Source organism: Poecilia latipinna, unplaced genomic scaffold (genome assembly GCF_001443285.1).
Source record: "Poecilia latipinna isolate Pla-1442-1.1 unplaced genomic scaffold, P_latipinna-1.0 Scaffold77, whole genome shotgun sequence".
Classification (NCBI taxonomy): Eukaryota; Metazoa; Chordata; class Actinopteri; order Cyprinodontiformes; family Poeciliidae; genus Poecilia; species Poecilia latipinna.
Window position 1 is genome coordinate 153,363 of NW_015112693.1, and position 20,613 is coordinate 173,975.

At 37.7% G+C, this 20,613-nt stretch overlaps 2 protein-coding genes across 3 annotated transcripts in view; both read left to right on the top strand.

Annotated features, from left to right (window-relative positions):
- Nucleotides 1-20,613, top strand: part of fam20cl (family with sequence similarity 20 member C, like) — a 65,142-nt gene that overhangs the window by 14,714 nt on the left and 29,815 nt on the right. The window contains exons 1-8 of one of the 2 annotated variants that reach the window (XM_015017822.1): nt 674-781; nt 2,789-3,292; nt 4,584-4,759; nt 6,917-6,995; nt 7,746-7,838; nt 8,049-8,164; nt 8,350-8,530; nt 9,094-9,203. In XM_015017822.1, the coding sequence (XP_014873308.1) occupies nt 696-781; nt 2,789-3,292; nt 4,584-4,759; nt 6,917-6,995; nt 7,746-7,838; nt 8,049-8,164; nt 8,350-8,530; nt 9,094-9,203 (1,345 nt within the window). In that variant the 5' untranslated portion in view covers nt 674-695. Of the gene's footprint in view, nt 1-673; nt 782-2,788; nt 3,293-4,583; nt 4,760-6,916; nt 6,996-7,745; nt 7,839-8,048; nt 8,165-8,349; nt 8,531-9,093; nt 9,204-20,613 lie in introns of those variants that run through there. The other variant, XM_015017829.1, reaches the window with a different exon arrangement.
- The window catches only part of dnhd1 (dynein heavy chain domain 1), a 37,559-nt gene continuing 27,416 nt past the window's right edge, over nt 10,471-20,613 (top strand). The window contains exons 1-16 of the mRNA XM_015017810.1: nt 10,471-10,931; nt 12,144-12,560; nt 12,772-12,957; nt 13,044-13,247; nt 13,421-13,531; nt 13,671-13,827; nt 13,943-14,194; nt 15,788-15,928; nt 16,018-16,111; nt 16,741-16,871; nt 16,957-17,200; nt 17,607-17,764; nt 18,703-18,828; nt 18,985-19,261; nt 19,398-19,525; nt 20,110-20,308. Coding sequence (XP_014873296.1) covers nt 10,804-10,931; nt 12,144-12,560; nt 12,772-12,957; nt 13,044-13,247; nt 13,421-13,531; nt 13,671-13,827; nt 13,943-14,194; nt 15,788-15,928; nt 16,018-16,111; nt 16,741-16,871; nt 16,957-17,200; nt 17,607-17,764; nt 18,703-18,828; nt 18,985-19,261; nt 19,398-19,525; nt 20,110-20,308 — 2,953 coding nt within the window. The 5' untranslated portion in view covers nt 10,471-10,803. The remainder of the gene's footprint in view (nt 10,932-12,143; nt 12,561-12,771; nt 12,958-13,043; nt 13,248-13,420; nt 13,532-13,670; nt 13,828-13,942; nt 14,195-15,787; nt 15,929-16,017; nt 16,112-16,740; nt 16,872-16,956; nt 17,201-17,606; nt 17,765-18,702; nt 18,829-18,984; nt 19,262-19,397; nt 19,526-20,109; nt 20,309-20,613) is intronic.

The window sequence follows — 20,613 nt, forward strand, 5'->3', positions numbered from 1 at the left end:
TTTAAAGAGCCCGACTTCACAGGAGCGCCATATCTTTAGGGATCCTCGAGGCCTGGCGAGCCTGATGAAGTCTCAGCGCAGACCATGAAACCTCTGTCTCCCAGCTCTTCTGGTTGACAGCTGCTTCGCTTACATGCTTTTTTTTTTTATATATATATTAATAATATATATATTTTTTAAGTAATGTTTCCTTTCTTTTGCTGGTTTTATGGTTTTCTCTGCAGCTGCTTTGAAAGCTGCAGTCATTGCAGTTGCTCAGCAAAGAGGAAAAAACCAAAGTTTTTGTTTGCGCGTGGTTCGTGAATGGAGCCGATTTAAATTCCTGTACGCATGCGAGACTGACCGTGAGTGGTAAAATATTCATCGTTTTGTCAATGGTTGCTGCGGAAGCTTCGATAGATTAAATCGACTAGATTTGCATTCAAATGTAAATAATGTCTCTTTTAAGACTGAAAATCTTCTTCTGGCTTTATATGTTGGGTTTAAAATATGAAATAAGTTGTGTGTTCAATAATTCATATGTATCAGGCATTAAAAAACAAACAAAACAGAGAAAAGTCACATTACATAAGACAAACAGTTTTAAAGAGTAATGAGCAAACGTATTGATCTGTGCCCAGATCACTCTAACCTGGCAGCCCTCCCAACATGCAGTTCTGTGAAGTTAGAGAAGCAAATAGAGAAAAAAGTGATGAATGGAACCCGGGTACAACACAGCGTCTGGTCGTACGTCTGGAAAAGACGCCGACATGAGCAGACAAGTCGCAAAACAAAGAAACATGTGAGTATGTCTCCTGCAGCATGCCTTGCCTTTTTACGCTAAAAGATTATTTAGAAGGAAAAAAAAATCTTAAAGACCTTGTTAAAATTCTGATTACAATTTTGGTTTAGAAGTTTGTTTTTCAAGTGTTAACTACACCATGGTTGCTCTTTCTTTTTTTATTCAAACATTAGGCGCTTTGCTAACACATCCAGAGAACATGAACATTTACAAAGCTTTCCAAATCGCAACCACAATGCAGCATATGGGGATTTTACATGATAAATCAACACAAAACAGTGCAAGTTTCTTACATTGAAGGAATATATAATGTGTGAAAAAGGAGGCATTCATTTTGGAGAACTTACTGCAAATATTAATGAAGTGTTTTTAGTTACTCCGTATCTATAGCTTTGCTTTTTTCTGCCAATTATTTTTTTTTTGCATAATACATTAAAGTCAGTCAGATTTAACTAGGTCATGTGCGAGAACAACTTTCAAGTGTTTTCAATTTAACTTAGATGTGGACTTTGACTGGACCATTCTAAGACGTGAATATATTTGAACAAAATCATTTTATCGAAGCTCCGGTTGCATGTTCACAGTTGTTTTCCTGTTTTGTTTTAACTGCTGCTGAACTCTGTTTGTTTACTTGTGTCTGTTGAAGACATGGACATCCACAGCATGATGCTGCCACCACCATGTGTCTGACCAGAGTAACTCCTAGCATTCATTGCTATTTGTTTGCTAATTTTCTCTAACAAATCTCTGAGGTCTTGACAGAACAGCTTTATTTGTTTTCTGAGGTAAATTGCATACGGAGGACGTTATTTAATAATTAGACAACTTCTTAAGGCAGTTGGTTGCAGTCAGTTTTATTTAGGACAGGGGTGTCCAAACCTTTTGTAACGCGGGGCAAATTCGTCAAATCAAAAAGTTCTCGCAGGCAACGAAAAAATAAAAATAAAAGAAAAAGAAAAATCAAGCAAGTGAAGTTGATTTTTCCCCCTTTTTTTGTAGGTAAGAGATATTATTCATCGTAAATTCAAAACCTGAAAGGATTTGGCACATTTGCTGTATTAAAAGAAAGACATCTGGTTTTCCAAGTAGTTTTTGACTCAATTGAGCAAATGATAAAAACAGGATTTGTTTCACTTTCTTTCAAAATGCTTGCCATTCTCATTGTTAAAAAGAAAATAGGTTTTCAGTAAAATTCTCTGGATAGATGTGATTCAACTCCTTATCAAAGCTTGGTTATAAAACCGCGGATACTGTGTGTTGTACTTAACATTCTCTATTTTCTGTTTTACCTCCGGTGTTCCCCCCAGAAAACTTGCTAAACCTGGTGCTTGGGGCTCCAGGGCATTCATGCAGCAGTTCGGTGTGATTTTGGGTTAAAATTGTTTTAAAGTTGACAGGAAATTTGAAAATATCACTTCATAGTTATGTGTTATTGAAAGACTGGAAGATTAATACCTAAACTCCAACTATAAAAAGGGCAATTGTTTAAAAAAAACAACAAAAAAAAACAAAAACAAAACTAAATTAAATAAACAATACTAAGCCTGGTAGGGGCACAAGTAAAGCCTGGTGGCCCGCCAGTTTTAGACTGAGTGAAACCCTGACCCCGATTAAAAATAAAAAGTCTCCATTTGCATTAGCCATCAGTGCCTGTATATGAATGGGCCAAACTGCAGCTGGCAGCCACAAAAAGTAATCTAAGGGGCCACAGATGGCCCCTGGGCTGCACTTTGGACACCCCAGATTTAGGGTAATTGGAACATACAGTTATGCTAACACACTTTGAAAACCATGTATTGTTTTCTTCCCCTCCACAAGTTTTCCAACGTCTTTGTGTTGCTCTGCCACATAAAATCCAATAAGGTTTTGTAATTCCGAAATGTGAGAGTTTAAAGAGGTATGACTGCTTTTGCTGTTTATTTTTATTCATTCAGACACTATTGTTCGTGAATCTTTTAGTGTCTGAGCTATTTCTTATCCCTTTGACCCTCTTGCCTGTCTTTTCAGGAGGATGACATGGTGCCTGTGGCGTCGCTCCAGGACAATCTGTCTCTCCTTGGCTTTCGTGACCGTTTTCCTCCACCTCCTCCTGGCGCTCGTCACACTTTCCATCCCTCACCTGCCTTGTGACGCCCCGTTGCCACCCGAGATGCAGTTCAGGGTTTTGGCGCGCAACGCTAATGCCTCGGCGAAGATCGGAGGTCACGGGGAGCCACCAACAGATGTCCTTCAGGGGGATTCTTCCAATCAAGACGGGAGAAGGGAAGTAAAAGCAAACGTTCAAAGGCTTCCTTACAAACGCTTGACATGGAAAGGAGACAAACAAGCGAAGGAGAACAACACAGAGAGAAATGCTAACCAAACAGAACGCTGGGAGTCCGACATGTTGAAGCTGAAGGCGCTGTTCGACCATCCGCTCTACAACACGCCCAGGCCAGCTGTTCCCGAGGACGACTGGCTTATGAAAGTGAAACCAAAGATCAAACCGAGTCAGAGGAGCTCCCAGATGTGGTCAGTATTATAGTGTTAAAAGAGAGAAAATAATCTGAGAATGTCAAGGTTGAAGAGAGAGAAAGATGAATCAAATGAAACCTCAAACACATCTACTATGTTCTTTTATATGTGTAATTTTGCTAACGCTTTTCTTAGTTTCCTAGCTTATTCCTAGCATGTACAGTAGGAGATTCTACCAGATGGGTCAGACTGCAGGGAGCAGACACAGATCTCTGCTCCATGATGGAGCAGTACACACTGCACTGAGAAGGAGCTTATATAAAGCTAAAAAAAAGCCAATATTATACGACATTGTTCTTTTGAACAAACCATAATCCTATGCTGTATCACTATCACTGTCACATGACCAAACAAATACCAAATGGTCACATTCCTCTCCCACGTCTGAAACACAAATGGCAAGAAGATGGAAGCCAACATTGGTTTTTAATATCGGTCCAGTTCTACTCATCTGAATGATACTGATACTTTAAAAATTGGAAGCATCGGAGAATACCGACGTTGATACCGATATATTGTGTAACCCTAGTTCAGATATGTAGTGTGTATATATATATATATATATATATATATATATATATATATATATATACTGCTCAAAAAAATAAAGGGAACATTTCACTTTAATTTTGTGTGTGGCTCCAAATCCAGGCCTCCATTGGTTAATAAATTTGATTTCCATTGATGATTTTTGTGTGATTTTGTTGTCAGCACATTCAACTTTGTACAGAACAAAGTATTCAATGAGAATATTTCATTCATTCAGATCTAAGATGTGTTATTTGAGTGTACCCTTTATTTTTTTGAGCAGTGTGTATATATATATATATATATATATATATATATATATATAGTTGCATGTGCCACTCATATGTGCAACTTCCATTTGAACATGTTTTCGTGTTGAAAGCCAAAAACCTAAAATGTAGAGTTTGTCTGCTATTAGCATGTTTTGCTAACATCCTGGTCATTGAGTTAAACATTTGCTAAATCCAGCTGGCAAGCAGAACAAATCTTGGTTGGGTGTGATATTATTCCTTCATCTAAGCCAATGTGTCAAAGACAAATAGTCGACAGCATAAGTATCCACCAGCAGATGTTTTCAGTTCACATTCTGGAAGATTTTTGGAGTATTTTCCCATAAGACTAAAGCTAGCCAAGTTTCACCAGTGGTAGTCATACCACAATTTGACAAACACAGGCCTAAAGTATTGTAGAAGTCTGCACAGCATGACAGCTCCGAAACTGTTTGCTAGGGGTGTGTTTTTTTATTTTTTTATTTTTACAGGGAAAGTGACACTCAGGACATATATGACAACGTCCAGTGGAACAGCAGCGTTAGCAGCCAGCCTCCATGGTTACGCTTTCATCTGGGCATCACACGCTGGGAGCTCTACCCACACCGTGACCCCAACATGGAGCCTTTAACCCAGCAGCTCGCCACACATCGCATCGTCAGCGCAGGTAGGGGCATGTGCACTGCAGGCTTTCCATATTTATGCAGTATTCTTTTGCTCTCCTGCTGAATAATTAAAGCAGAGGGGCTGAAGCTGTTTTACACACCCAATCAGGCGTCTTGGCTGAATTTTTAAGTGAAGAACAAAAATGTACTGATTTTAATTCAGATGGATAGACCTTTGAATCAGACCTCGCTGTGATTTTAAACGGAAACATCATTGGTATTCTTAGCCAAATGTGTGGTGGCAAACTAGGGGCCGCAGAGAGTAAAGAGTCAGGCTGGAAAGGAGGGTTCTGGTATTCCTGCAACACCTGAGGGTTGGGGCTAGACTTTCAAACAGAGGATGACTTTGAAGTTCTTCTCAAATGAGAGAGACTGAAGCTTTGGGAGACCTTTGAGGTTCAACTCAGATGGAAGAGGGTTCAGCAGATGATCGCCAGGGATACACGAGCTGCTGGCTTTGCAGCAAACTTCTCCACGTCAATCATGTGAGTTTCTTCATTGCTTAAGTTTTTTATTGTTATTATTTGGCTGAACCCTTTCGAGGTTGACCACGAAATCCAGATCTGGACCAGAGTGTTTCTTAAAAAGGTAGCTGAAATTATCCTCTGCATAAGCATTGCTATGGTAGAAAAAAGCTTTGACAATCTTACAAGTGTTTATGGAATGGCTTGCAAAACCAAAATTCTTTGAGCTCCATGCAAAATGTGTGGATAGAAAAAAACAAAGACCTACATGATGCATCATGCTGTGTGGATGCGGGTGATGGGAAGATGGGTGGAGATGAATACAGTCAGAACTACGATAGAATGGTTTAAATAAAGATACATTCATGTGTTGAAGGCAACGTGTATGAAATGGTGTCCTTAGTGCACATGCTGAATTGCTAGACTAGAACAGACTGCTACTTCTGTAAAGTTTTACTTAAACACATTTATCCACTTATGAAAAGTGGCGTAGTGTGTCATGAAAAACAAAAATAAATTATTTACACCACTACATTGCATTTAATATTTACGATGTAAATATTTGAACCCCCCAACAATCTTAAGAGATTTTGCCATGTGCGCAGCCTGGCGGGGTCACACACTTTTATGAAGTTTTCTTTATGTGTGGTTTCTGGAACTGACGGTCTGATGGGACATTCACCCTCCCTCCTCACTTCCCTACTGTCTGACCATGACATCTGCCACGTTCCTCCTGAGCGTCGTGCTAAAACTGTGGGAGGGTTCTGAACATTAACTTAGTATCATCCTAAGCTTGATTTCACACCTCAACATCCAGTCTGGAGAGAAAACAAGTCTGAAGGCAATATGTTTTGTTTTTTGTTTGGTTTATTGCCCATGTCCTTAAATAACAAAATAGTTGGTCATATATCTGTTATTTCTCTTTCTCAAAAATGTATCTTACTTTGTACATTTTTGAAGTATTTTCCCACCAGAGACGGTGCTTCAGTGCACCTAGAGAGGAAGAATTACCAAAGCAGCACGGAAAAGCCACTACAGGAGCTGAAATGCTGATGTGTGTTGCTCGTTTCATAAAATAACAAGCATGTGACGTAAAGATGTGTGTATTTTTTGACAGGCGTCTTTATGTCCCCAGTTTGCCTTGCTCTTTAAAATGGCCCAGTCAAAGTCCAAACTTGAGTTAAATTTGGAATGTCAGTCAAACCTTGAACATTGCTGCTCACAGACATTTTCTCTTTTCTATCAAATCTGACTGAACTTCAACTGTTTCTCAAAGATGAGTGAACAAAAACACGTTGGTCTGTCACAGTACAAAGCCTGTAGTGTCACACTCCAAAACGTTCCAGAACATTATTATTAAAATAATAGTGTCCCGATTAGGGATAGATACTGCACTGCAAACCTGCGGATACCTAAAGACTCTCCTGTTTAAGTTTATCTAGAAATATGGGAGCATCCCAAACCTTTAAACTGAGAGCAAAAGCAAACCATCTGCAACAATTATGTAACTATTGGGAATTAATGTGTTTGGGAAACTCAGGAGGAAATTAGCAAGAAAGACTCAATGAAAACCAGAAAAGCAGAAACAGCAGAAAACCTGTGTGTGTGTGTGTGTGTGTGTGTGCGTGTGCGTGCGTGCGTGTGCGTGCATGTGTGTGTGTTGCGATGGTAACGCTCTCTGTGCTTGTTTTTCAGTGCAGAAATCCGGGGGGACGCAACTGAAGCTGGTAATGTCGTTTCCCAACTACGGACAAGCTCTGTTCAAACCCAAGAAGTGAGTTGGAGAATGAAAAGAACAAGACAAACACAATGACCGTTTAGCAAAGCCTGCACTAAATGTAATCTTCTTGAAATGGCTCCAGTAAATAAACACCAGATTTAAGGAAGAGCATTGTTGGAAGGAAATCCAATTTCATGTATTATTCATTCACCAAAGGGAGGCTATATAGCTGCAGCATGCTGCATTCCAAAGACAGAATAAGCAAAGGAAGAATAAAAAACCCTGAATGGTAATAATAATAATAATAATAATAATAATAATAATAATAATAATAATAATAATAACACAAAAAAGCAGTTGGAAAACTGCTGGACAGAGGAAGTGTCATGGAAAGTGCCCCCTTCACACTTATTGGCACTCCTAGAAAGTAAATGTATACAAGTATTTCTAGTGACATTTCAGACAAAAAATAAAATAAAATAAAATCGGTATTGGCAGGTAGGAAAACTGCAATCGGTGCACCCCTAGAATATATGGCGATAAAATATATTTCAAAATGTAAGCTCTCCTGGCACAAACTCAACAGGAAATCTTTAAAGGTACAAAGCGAGACAAATTGTGCTGCAGTCTAAGGCCTCCGACTGTGACTGCACAGGCCCCGCTTTTTTCAAATGGCATAGTGTTACCTGTCTTTAGGGGTTGTATACAAATTGTTGGATGAGACACATTCTGTCAAACAGAACCAGAAGAACTGAGTCGAACTTACTAGAACCTGCATAACTGAGTTCTTCTTTTCCCGAACAGACAGGAGAGAGACGAAGAGACCAACTACAACCTCTACTACTTCTCCGACTTTGAGCGACACAACGCGGAAATTGCGGCCTTTCATCTGGACAGGTAGAGAATTGCTTTTTTAAAGCCCATAAATCCGCCCCGCTGCCACAGTGAGTGCCATCAATTAAACAGCAACGTGATGTATTGACTTAATGAACGCGTGTTATGTAACGCTGTGTCTCAGATCTTTCTCCTCTTTTCTTCACCCCCTTCCTTCCCTGCTTTCCTTTCTGTACTCGTCTTTCTTCTCGTCTCCCCTTCATCTCTCTGCAGAATCCTGGGCTACCGGAGAGTCCCTCCTGCAGTCGGGAGGCTGGTGGACGTGGTGAAGGAGATCAAAGATGTCACAACTGACCGCAAATTGGCTAAAACCTTCTTTAATTCCCCCGGTACACACACTCCTAAATTATTCATGCAGCCCGCTTGCAAGGCCTTTGAAATTCTGAATATAAACAAGTGGATTTCAACCACGCGAGTCCTCTCTTCTTCTTTTTTTTTCTCGCTTTGACATTGGTGTCTCTTTTTCAACACCGACCTCTATTTTTCTTGTCTGTGCGCCTCTTTCTCCCTCTAGTGGGCAATGTGTGCTTCTATGGCCAGTGTTCCTACTACTGCTCCACGGAGCACGCGGTGTGTGGAACCCCACAGGACCTGGAGGCCTCGCTGGCTGTGATGCTGCCAGACATGTCCCTGGCCAAACGCAGGAGCTGGAGGTCTCCATGGAGACGCTCATACAGCCGCAGCAAGCTGGCACAGTAAGTAGACCCGGAAAAGTTGAGCTGTTTACAATGAGGAACTTCAAATCATACCAAATGTATTGCGATTTCAGTCAGCGAGGATTTGTTTTTGAAGAATATTAATTTACAAGGAGTACATTTCTGACAAAATACTCAGAAATTTTGAGATTATTGTCAGAAATGTTCTAGAAAAAACAAGGACATTTCTGAGTTTAAAAGTAAAAAAAAAAATTCCATAGAACACAAGGACATTTTCTGCACATGAAAAGTCAAAAATTTTCTAGAAAAAAACTGAAATTTTGAGATTAATCTCAGAATTTTTCTATCAAAAACTTGGTTGTAGAGTAAAACATGTTTCGACATTTTGGAAATTTTCCGAGATTCAAAAGTCTGACATTTTTAATTTTTGAAACTCTGAAATTTCCAAGTTTTTCTAGAATTTTTTAAAAGATTTATTTAAAAATATCCCTTGGGATTAAACTCAGAGTTTTTTTGTTTTTTTTTGGCAGAATTGTTCCACGATTGCCCTAATGCTGAGGAAGTGTTGGTTTTTGGAAAATATGACTTTCCATGTGTTTCAGATGGGAAACAGATCCTAATTACTGCGTGAACGTGAAGAAGACCCCTCCGTATGACAAAGGCACAAGACTGGTGGACTTCATAGATTTGGTCGTGTTGGATTTCTTGATGAGTATGTTTGTTCAAGACGGTGCTGCGTTACACTTCTGTTTAATTCTGTTTGTTCATATCACATCCAGTCACAACCAAACTCATCAGAACCTATCAGATAACTTTAATTCAGTTACTTGCTTTCTAGTTCTAGATACTTAGTATTTTTTTACTATAGATAGAAAGCAGTTAAATCACATTTTAATGTCAGTTGGAAAATGTTATAAGCCCAGTCCGTGGCATTGGGTCATTGGCTTTACAGCAACCCTCAACAAGTATGAGGAGAGTGTGGAGAGGAATAACTCGACCCGAACTCAACTCAGGATAAGCCAACGTGGAGATTCCGGGATTTAGCGTCATTGCCTCATAGCTTAAAAAAGAGCTGTAAGTTTTATGGGTCGTTTTTCTCCAGGTATTCTTTAAATAGTCCAACAACATTCATTGTAGGTGGGTGACTCTTAAGTACCCTTGATATTAGTCAGCTTTTTAAGCAAAATGTTATCAAGAGGTAATATTTGTGTATTATATTTTAAAAACACAGCAATAAGTTTCAATAATGTTATTAATAATAAGTATACTTTATTAGCATACTCCATTAACATAACAGCAAAACATTACACTTTTCTCTTATTTACCCAAAGCAAATTATATTGTGTTAAACATGTTTTTTTGTTGTTGTTGTTTTACTTTTTGCTAGCACCACGACACAGAGCAACTGCTGCATTTTTACTAAATGTAGAAGTTCAGTCTGACTAATGCCTGATTCCCTGATGGCCTCAGGCTGAAAATGACTTTTTACAGTTACAAAAAGAAAGACTCAAGGTGACAAACAGACTTGATCTGAATGCTGTCTAGACGGATGACATCAAAACATTTAAAGCTTTTTATACGAATCCATTTGGTTTTCGTGAACTTCATGGAGTGGTGGAGCAGTAATGAAAAGCTGTGTGTACATTTCAGCTTTATAAGCAACAGTGCAAAACTAAATGAATATAACAATATGGAAAAAAATTAAGCATTCAATTTCTGTAGAGTTTAGATAGAGTCTGTTCTTAGCAACTTTTCATTATTGCTCCATGCCTCCCTGAAGTTCACAAAAATAGAGTAGGATATACTTTACTGATCCCCGAGGGGAAATTGCTTATTAGTTGACTACTCCATCGAAGGTGTTAAATATTAATAATACAAATGCAATCATAAGAGATCAAATATACCTGTATAAAAAATATAATATATGAATAAATAAATAAATATACCACATGTCCTAATTGGAAAAAAAAAAAAAAAAGAAACAACCCTCATCCTTTATGTATTTTTTTTAAACATGTAAAATATCATGTAAAATCAACTTTTTATTTTCGTCTCACACTTTTCTTCTGATAAAAGGATTATGATAATGAGTGGGACTTGTTTTTAAAAGATTGTCTAAATGTTTTTCTTAAAACTTTATTGATTAGCGTCTTCAAACAGTGTCTGTCACAGTAAAACGTAAATCACTATAAATAGAGAACGGTTTCTGAAAACAAATATGCTTCAACTGTATGAGCAAATGTATTAAAATTCCAACAAGAGCATAAGGAACTTCTCGAACAAGGGATGAAATTAGGTTTTGTTTAAAAAAAATGAAGGCTACAGGTCTGTTTTCACTCAACCTTCCACGCCTGACAACCTCCCGTCAACAGAATTCACTGCGCGTTACCATAACAACGAGCTTGTCGCCATGGTTCCCTCACAACTTTTTCCTGCGCAGGTAAGAGGGAAAGTTGCTAAAGTGTTTTCTTCATTTATTTATTTGTAATTTGTTAGCGAGAGTGCGTTATGTTTCACGGAACCGTTCAAGTTCATAATAGACACTTTATTTTTTTTATTTGTAAACACTGATAATTTAAGAAGCTTTATTATTATTATTTTTCTCTGCGAGTCGTCGTCTGTCGTCGAAATGCTAGCATAGTTAGCTAACAAAAACGCAGTGAAAACTCATATTTAGCTTAGCATGGTAAATTTTGTCACGCAGTAGTGATGGGTAACAGACAATACTACTGTAAACTACTGAAAAAAACAGCACTATTTAGTGGAAGAAACTTAGTATAGTGGTAATACAGGTGTTGTGCTGTGAGGTAATTAATGCTTGTCAATAATTTAACCAAACTCTGCCATCCGTTGTATTACATTCATTGTTATCTTGCTTAGTTGACTATTTATTTAATTTAAATATTTAAAGCTACATTGCCAACAAAATTCTCACTCTGAACTTTTTCACACTTTGCCACAAACTTTCATGTATTTTTCTGTGATATTATGTGGTGCACTAACATGAAGTAGAGAAAGGCAAAGCATACGTGCTTTTTACCTTTTCTTCCAAATAACAATCTGGAAAGTGTGGTGTGGAAATGGTTCAGTATCTTTTAAGATATTGCAAAATCTTTTAAGATTTTGGGATATATACCTTACTACCTCTGAAGGTAGTATTGTCAACTACCTTCAGAGGTCAACTAATGAATAAACAGAGTCCCTTTGTTAGAGAACAAAACTTTATGTTGGATGAAAAAATATCCCAAGCTTTTAAAAACACACAGGTGTATGAGGGTGTAGGTTCACCTCCTGACAGAATAGACATCTTAAACATAAAGCTAGAGCATTAAAGGTGTGTTAGAATGACACTTGAAATTTGTGTTTACACACACTTTCCATTCAATCTGATTAAGCTTGGGCTTTTTTGAAGCATAAATTAGCAGGGATTTTTAGTGTGAAAAGAAACCCCAAAACACCTGCAGCTGCAAATGGCAATAATACAAAGTATTGATTCAGGGCAACTAAGTATAAACTTTTCAGATTTGTATTTGGTAAAACCATTGAAAATCATGTGTGCTTTTTTTTTTCAACTTCATCTGCGACGCTGTTTGTGGCTACTGCATGATACAGCATGGCTGTAACCTTTTCTCATTTCTTTAATTCCCTACAGAAACTCACTGTTGCAATGCAAGGTCGATTTTATTATTCTTACACCAGCTAGTGGTGTACACAAACAAATCAGCAGCATGTTTGCTGGCTCTTCTCCGATGTGTCATAGAGACAAATCAAAGCCTGGACCCATAGTTAGGAAAAAGGCCCACTCCCCTGAAAGAACTTTACTGCCTCGGTTCTCTGAGAAATGCTTCCCGACATCCTCCGGGTCAAAGGACCTTTTCAATTTCACGTCTTTCACTGAAAACCTTCCATCTAACAAACCCGAGTCGTTGTGGAAACCACCTCATTTCATCGGTCATGCTGGTTCACAGAGAGCCTTAGCTGAGGCAAAATGGGCTGAAGGACTTCGACCAGTGACCCCTGCCTTAAGAGCTGACACCCCCACTGCAATTGCTCAGCTGAAAGCAGAGAGGTAATATTGTTTGGTAGTTAAAAAAAAAGAAAAAATGAAATAGCATTTTTGTGTCTAAATGCTGAGCTTCAATTGAGTAACGCTGAACAGAAGGTTATATTTCTAACTGAAATCCTTTCATGAAAAAACTGACCAATCTCAAAGGGTCAAGAATTTCCCCTTCGAGTCCTAAAGAAGTTTCTCTTTTGTTGATTGTTCTTTGTTGCTTCAGTCTTGCAGCGGATGATGAATCGATAGATGTGTCAGTGAGCAAGGGCAGAAGAAAAATGAAAACCGCTAAAGGAAGTAAACGAAATGCATATCCTCTGACCGGCATAGAGGTTTTTCAGTTGTTTGCAGAGAGGAAAGACCTGGAGGAACTGTTTTACCTGAAGGAAGTGCATAAGGATACATACAGGTAGAACTGACACTTGACTCCTTTTGTTGCTTGAATGCTGAATGTTAAAATGTAAATGAGCGTGTAAGTGTAATTTTGATTTGTAGGCCTTATGATCTGCGAGTGGTCCAGGCCACAGATGCTGGAACGGACCACTATGTCTTCTGCCCTAATTCTGTGGTCCATGTGACGATGACAGGATTTGGTGGAGCTGTCAGTCTTGCAGAGTGGTACAGAGAGTACGTGCTATGGACGACTTTGCAGAGAATCAGTTTTTTCAGAAACTTCAGAATGAGCAAAACTTTTTCCAGGTAAAGTGCTTCAACTATAATTTGCCTGTCTTAATGGGGTGCACCAATCGTAACTTTCTGGCCAATCACCGACTGCCGATCTTTAAAAACCCCTATTTCTCACCGCTGGGCTATAATATGCAACGTTATTTATATGTATTTTTTTTTCATCGTCTCTTGGCTGCGCGTGGCAGATGGCGTAAGACAGTACGCAGGATACATTTTCGGCGCAAGTGCGACGAGCTTCAGGATCTGCTTCTGTTAGCTGTACCTCAGTTCAGAACTGCTCTACATCTGTTATCTGGGTAAGTTAGAAGTAACTTCAGTTTGAATAGTGATATAAATAATACTGGAACATTTGTGTTGAAGGCAAACTGTCTAACGCTTAGGTGAAGCAAACAAAATTGGACTTTTAAGCCACTTTTGTACTCCCTGTGCCTACAGAGTAATTGAGGAGCTACAAGGAATAAACTGGATGCCTTTGGATGACTCTAAAAGCTTTTCATTGCTAGAATTCAACAAAGTACTGATGACGAAAAACAATGAGTGTTTTCTGACTCTACAGAAGTTATCCAAATATCAGGCCGCGCTTCTGAATTCGGTACGTCTTTGTTTTACAAAGACATCTAAAAAAAATGCAATTTTTGGCTCAGCATGAGTATTGTTTTTGTTTTATTAATTGAAAAACGTCTAATCCTCATTTTTTTTATCTTCAGGTAAAAGATGAGACTTATGAAAATCACAAGCAGCTCCAGATGCAACTAGAACTTTCCAAAAAGATCAGTAATTCTTCTGAACCCATTTATCGGCTCTTGGCCTGCCGACAAAGCATAAAGAAACAGCTGACTGAGTCGAAAAGCATTTTGAAGAAACTGGGAAACTTTGCGCTGCTGGTCCATCACATCATTATACAGAATCTTGTTACTGTCGTTCAGCAAGATGCCAATTCTTTTCTCAAATTCTTTAAGGTATTAAGAGAATATAATACAAAGTGCACTGCAAAAGTATTCATGTAGCGCAAATGTTTTTATATGGCGTGAAGTTAAAAAGCACAAACTTTAACGTAAAAAGAGAGTATGCAAATTTATTCAGTCACTCAGGAATTTGTTTGAGAAAGTTAATGGACTAACAGCATTATGAATGCCAATGAACAGAGCAATGATAAAGTTGTGGAGCAGTTTAAAGTTAGGTCAGGCTATAAAATGGTATTCCAAGTTTTGAATATCTCAAAGAATACTGTTTAATCCATCAAATTATCAGGTGTCTGTTCTCTAAAAAGTCTTAAAAGTCTTAAATTTGTGTACATAAACATAAGGTCTTAAAATATCTTAGATTCATTTAAAAAATATATGTGTGCCTTAAATACGTTAACACAGGTTCTAAATTTTAAAGTCAAGACGGTTTAAACTAACGGTTACTACCTGCTAATATGTGCTTGCTAGATAGCTTTTTTTTTTAAAATCATGGCTAAGTGCAGACCTATTGCCATTTGGCTGGATGGCATTTTTTTCCCCTCCATTGGCTCACTTCTTTTGCCTACCATTATGATACTTGGTGTGCTCTCTGTGTTAAGGTTGTAGAGAGCCATATGCAGGGTGAGAAGCACAAAGCCACTGCCAAGAGCTTCAAACAGAGCCCAGAAATCTCATAGCTTTTCTACGGATGGATGATAGTAATAGAGAGGGACCCCTCTAATATTCCATATATTTATCCTTTTTGGTAACACTTTATTTGAAGGGGGTTGAATAAGATTGACATGACACTTTCATAAACATGACATATCACATGTCATGAACATGAATTAGCCTTCATGAATATTTATGACTGTTGTCATAAAGCGTCATTCGGTAAATTACGACACTTTTAATACAAAGTTGACATTATTCAAAATGTTTTTGTTATGACAACTTGACATTAACCAAGAAATCATTACTGTTTAAACTTTACCTTTAATAACATAAAGTTACCTCATTTTAAAGTGCAATCAGTAATACTTTTATAACAAATTTATATCAGTAATGATTTCTTGGTTACCGAATGACGCTTTATGACAACAGTCATAAATATTCATGAAGGCTAATTCATGTTCATGACAGGTGTTATGTCATGTTAATGAAAGTGTCATGACAGTCTTATTCACCCCCCTTCAAATAAAGTGTTACCTAGTTTTTTTTCAGTCTTAAATTTCATTCGTGGTAACATTAAAATGGTCTTAAGTTTGACTTTCTGAAACCTGCAGATACTCTTGTTTATAGAGTTTGGCACAACCAGTTGCAGAGATCCGCTGCTTAGGTGGGGTAACATGTTTGTAGGACAGGTTTTTGTAATGCACTACCCAAATCTGGCCTTTGTGGACAGCAGAACTACACATCAGTTTCATTTGGAATTAACACTGGGCAAAAACAAGTCACCAGTCACTTTCACGTTGTCTCCTCTAAATTTTATTTTCAGAACTAAGACGCATTTTTCTCCTGTTAATATAAACGGGGACACAAAGCTATTATGAAGCTCATCTTTTAGGAGTTGATATGCTGATGTTTATTGTGTTATGTGTTTTTCAGAGAGTTTCGTCTAAGCGGCGCGGTATCTTCCACACTGAATTGCGTTTCACTACCAATAGTCAGTTAAGCACTGACCCACCAATCTCTGAGTTTCACAAAACACTGACCACTTCCTTCCTGAGGGCTAACACCATTGTTCGGGTAGCTAAGCATTTACTTTAATACAAATTTTATGATATTTAAATTAAAATATGTATTATATGGACATCAACTCTTTTCATCCCTGACAGATATGTGACGACTTAGGATTCTTCCTGGAGACCAGCAGCAAACCCTGTGACTCAGATCAGAATTTAACCTCTGATGAATGTTCTATTGTGACAGGTATGGTCATTTCTTTTTGTTTCTATTAATGTTGTGTTGTAGTAACATCATGTTGCTTTGTACGGAAGCCAACAGCAGACATGCTCTACATTTTCCCTTGGTTTTCTTGTGATGACTTAATTTCCCGATGGTTTTCTCAAGTAAACCTTTCACCATTGGCATGAATTTGAAGGATGGATTCAGGTTTAACACACACCTCGATTAACTCGTTAATTTGAGAAAACCATTGTGAAATTAACTCACTACCTCAATTAAAACATTGTGAAATTAACCACTTATCTCAATAAAAACATTGTGGAATTAACTTATCTTGAGAGAACCATTGTGAAAATTACTCATCTCAAAAAAACCATCCGATGATTTTTTTCCCAAAAAAAAAACATCGGAAAAATTAAATCATCTTGAAAAAAACTTTTGTGAAATTAACTTATTTCAATAAAAACATTGTGAAACTAACTCGTTATCTTGAGAAAACCAATTTATCTCCAGAAAACCATCTGGAAAAAGTACATGCAAAAGATGTCCGCTCTCAGCTTTCGTAGCTTTGAGTTGCAATTTTGTAAGAAAAACAAGTTTTTATTGTTCTCCAGAAGCAAATGCAGTTGCAGTGATTGATCAACCACTGTCAGCTTCTTTGACAGTGGAAGGCAAAATGGTGGATGGCTTCTACTATCCTCTTTCCAAAGCCCAGCTAGAGTGGTACATCAACATCAATGATGTTTCAAAGCAAGTTGACACTGAGCATGCCAAGATCATCAAGGTAAAAGTATCTGTTTTAATGACCACTAGAAGCTGATCTTAAATATTAGTAGTCTGCTCATATCTTCTCATGTCTCTTCGGACAGGACTCCGAACTAGAAATAGAACAGTTCTATTCGTATTACTCATGGCTGAAGAACATCCATTTGTTTGTCAGTCAGTGGAGTTCAGCCTTACTGGAAACCATTAAAGATCAGCCTGTGTCTGTGTATGAGGAGCTCATTAAGCAGCTGCGCTGCTGGGCTCAGAGAGTCCAGACAGTGACCCCATCAAGCCGCACATCCAACAAGCTGATCATCATCCATGCTACCAGCACAAAGCAAACTCTAAGTATGTCACTGTGCGACAACAAAAGCTTCCTTTTCATGAAACCTCAAAGTGCAACTTTTGGTTTCATAAACTGAAAGCCAGATATTAATATTCTGGGGTTTTGGAAACCTTTCCAAATGTTAAATAATGTAAAGCACTGAAAACTGTAAAAAAAAAAAAAAAAAAGAACAGGGAATACATTTAAACACCTTTCTAAATTGATTTGATTTTGCAAATTTGTGTGTGGTATCTGTGTGAAACAATACATTAAACTAGATTTGTTGCAAAAATTGCACACTCTTAACATACAAACCACCAAGATGCTCTTTAAGCTTCATGAAAGGTCTGCTAATGTCTGTACGGTTTGAGAAATGTACTTTGTGTCTCATGATGAATCCTCTTCCTCTCTTTCCTGTTGTTTCATCAGTGGAGGTGCTTAGTATCATTAAGGAGGAAGTGCAGAGCCTACTTGTCGACCAGATGAAGAGGCAGTCAGAAACCCTCATGGAGGAGCTGGAGAGGATGACTGCTGAACTCAAAACAGAACCGGACGATGTGAATGACTTCTCTCAATTCGTCTTTACGGTAAAGAAACATTTTCAAAATAAGATGCTTACACAAAAGAGGACAATATTTGAAAGTAATGGTTGTATGCCTTATATCAACGTGAAATACAGTTAAAACCTGATACTTGCGTACACCCAATACAGATTTTTTTTTTCTCTCACTGTCAGACGTTAAATCAGACCAAACTTCTCTTGTTCTAGGTGACTTGGAATGACCGAAAATATTTCTATATGCTAAATCCCAGAGATGTTATGAAGTTGTTTTTACCTCTTTTTTCACCCACATTACTCTGTGTTCTGGCAAGATAAAATAATTACATATCTTTGTACAATCCTGCTGGTTGTTGCTATGGAAACAGAAAGTTGTGGGTTATTAATTAGACATTTTTCATCATCTTAAAAAGTAAAAAAATAAAAAGTGTTACTTTTATATTGACTTGATTGTTAGAAGTACCAACAGCAACTCTGGTAATTTGATTAAAAACAGTAATTTCTCCACCATGAATAAGCATATTCAAATTAGGTTGGATCTTTGCCAGGATGGCATACAAATCTGTTTATGTCTCTAAATTAAAGACAATTTTGTTTGTTTTACACTTAAAAGAAAGGTTTATGAATAATAAGTGTCATTTTAGGCCATCTTTTTTTACGCTTTCAACCCGAGTGAATAATTTATCCTAAATATGTCTTTATCTTACTGTGGCAGATGCTCCTTTATGCACTGCTGTTTCATATTGAAAACAAAGCAATGTGTCTATACATCTTTGCTCTGTTTTTAAACATTTTCCATTTCAAGGATTTGATGTTTGTGCCACATTTATTTTAGCATCCTTCTGTCAACCGACATCTCAGCTATAGGGAAGTGGTAGAGGGAGGAGGGTATTTTAATCACAGTTAATGAAGTTGTGATCATTTAAAATCTGTTTGATAAACAGGTTGTTTGTTGCCCCTGTGCAGGTCAGGGAGTTGGAGAAGATACTGGCTGACATGCAGAGGCGTTTGGAATACATTCTCTCTCTACGTGACACAATTTGCATGATCTATAGGAAGATGACTGAGGAGGAGCTGGCTTTAGAAGAGAAGGTTAGTTGACAGAGATGTGAAAATTATGCCATAAATAAGGCACTTCATAGACGTGCTCTCTGTTTATGTGCATAAACTTGAAAACTTGCAACTTTTTTGGTCAGATCTCGAAAATATAACTTTTTCATTTGCATCTGTTTGTGTTCTTATATTTAGATGATGAGGATATGGGATAATTTTATTGCCCATCTGAAACAGGCTCATACCCTTGTGTCCCAAAGCCTTCCCACTGTGACCAACGCACTGGGCACAATGTTTTCATATTTGTCATATGACCTTAGACATATAGTCCTTAAGGCCACCTCTGGGCCTTTCCTTGACCCGAGCCAGAATGCCAACGAGATGGTGTGTAAACTGAAATACATGGGGACACGTGTGCAAACACTCAGGACCAAACTGGAGGAGCTTAGTAATTGCAGTCAAACTATGCAAGGTGAGTCTAGATAAAAATATTTTGTATGAGAAAAAAAAAAAAAAAAAAGAATAGGCATCTTTAATAGTTATGCAACTAATTGAGAAATCGATGTTATCAAGTTACTAAACCTCTGACTCTTTGTGTGTCCCATTAGAGCAGCAACTGGATCTAGCTAGTCTGGCAGTAGATGTCAAGAAAATCCTTGCCCGTAGAGAGTTGTGGCAACTTAAAGCTGAGTGCACTGCATGGATGGAAGAGTGGAATCTACTGCAACTCAATGATGTAACCTGTCAAGTCATTCATTTTTATTTTATTACCAGAGAAAATGAAATAGCTACAATATTTTTTTTTATTTGAGCTTCTCCTTAAGTCAATTTTAATGTCCTTCAGCCTTAAGTGAATTTGTGATTCTTTTCTGGCATCTGTTCATTTCTTTAGAGCTTAAATAACTTGTATAAACCTACACCATATAACATTTGTGAATGGAGTTTAGGCCTGTTGTAAATGATTATTTTAGTAATTGAGAAATTTTTCCTATGAGAGTATCAATAGGTACTGAGCAATTAGAAAATATGATTAAAATATGACTAAATGCAGCTACCATGATACAAATCAAACTTCTATATGTGCCTGGTATCCTAAAGAAGTGTATTACAAATGGGTTTCTTTCTTTGTTGTTCTGGGGCTGTGACTGCTGTGCCATGCAGTCACAGCCTTACACTTACCTAAAAAAGAAGTAATAAATAGTTCTTATGGCCAGTTTTATTATTACCACTATAGTACTACAAAATATAAAACTTTTAAGTCTAGAAATCCTTATTATTCTATGATGCTTCATTTATCTCCTGATTTGTTTTCATTGTTAGGTTTCAGTGCCACAAGCTATGGAGAAAATTATCCTTTGGAAAAACCAAGCACTGTCTTTGACCAGTATCATCCCTGCTGATGACGCAGTGCTGGAAGAAACATCAAGAATCCTGAAAAAGCTAAGCCACCAGGCTGAGGTCTTGGCAAATCTGAAGAAGTCCATGCTTAAGGAGAAACACTGGAAAATTCTTCTCCAAGGTTAGTGACTTTGTGTATGTATGTTTTACCACATGAATCACATCTTATACAGTGCTTTGCAAAAATAATCATTTCATGTGAATTTTTTCACTGCTCACTATTGTTTTTTCCTACTGAGATAATTGATTTTGGGTGGTGGGGTTGATATAACAGAATAACACCAAGTTGTGCATAATTGTGAAGTGGAAAAACAAGACTGTATAGTTTTCAGCATTCTTTGCTTATTGAAATTGAGAAAAATGTCCCATGGATTCATATTAAACACCCTTAGTCAATACTTTGTACAACCACCAACATTTGCCCTT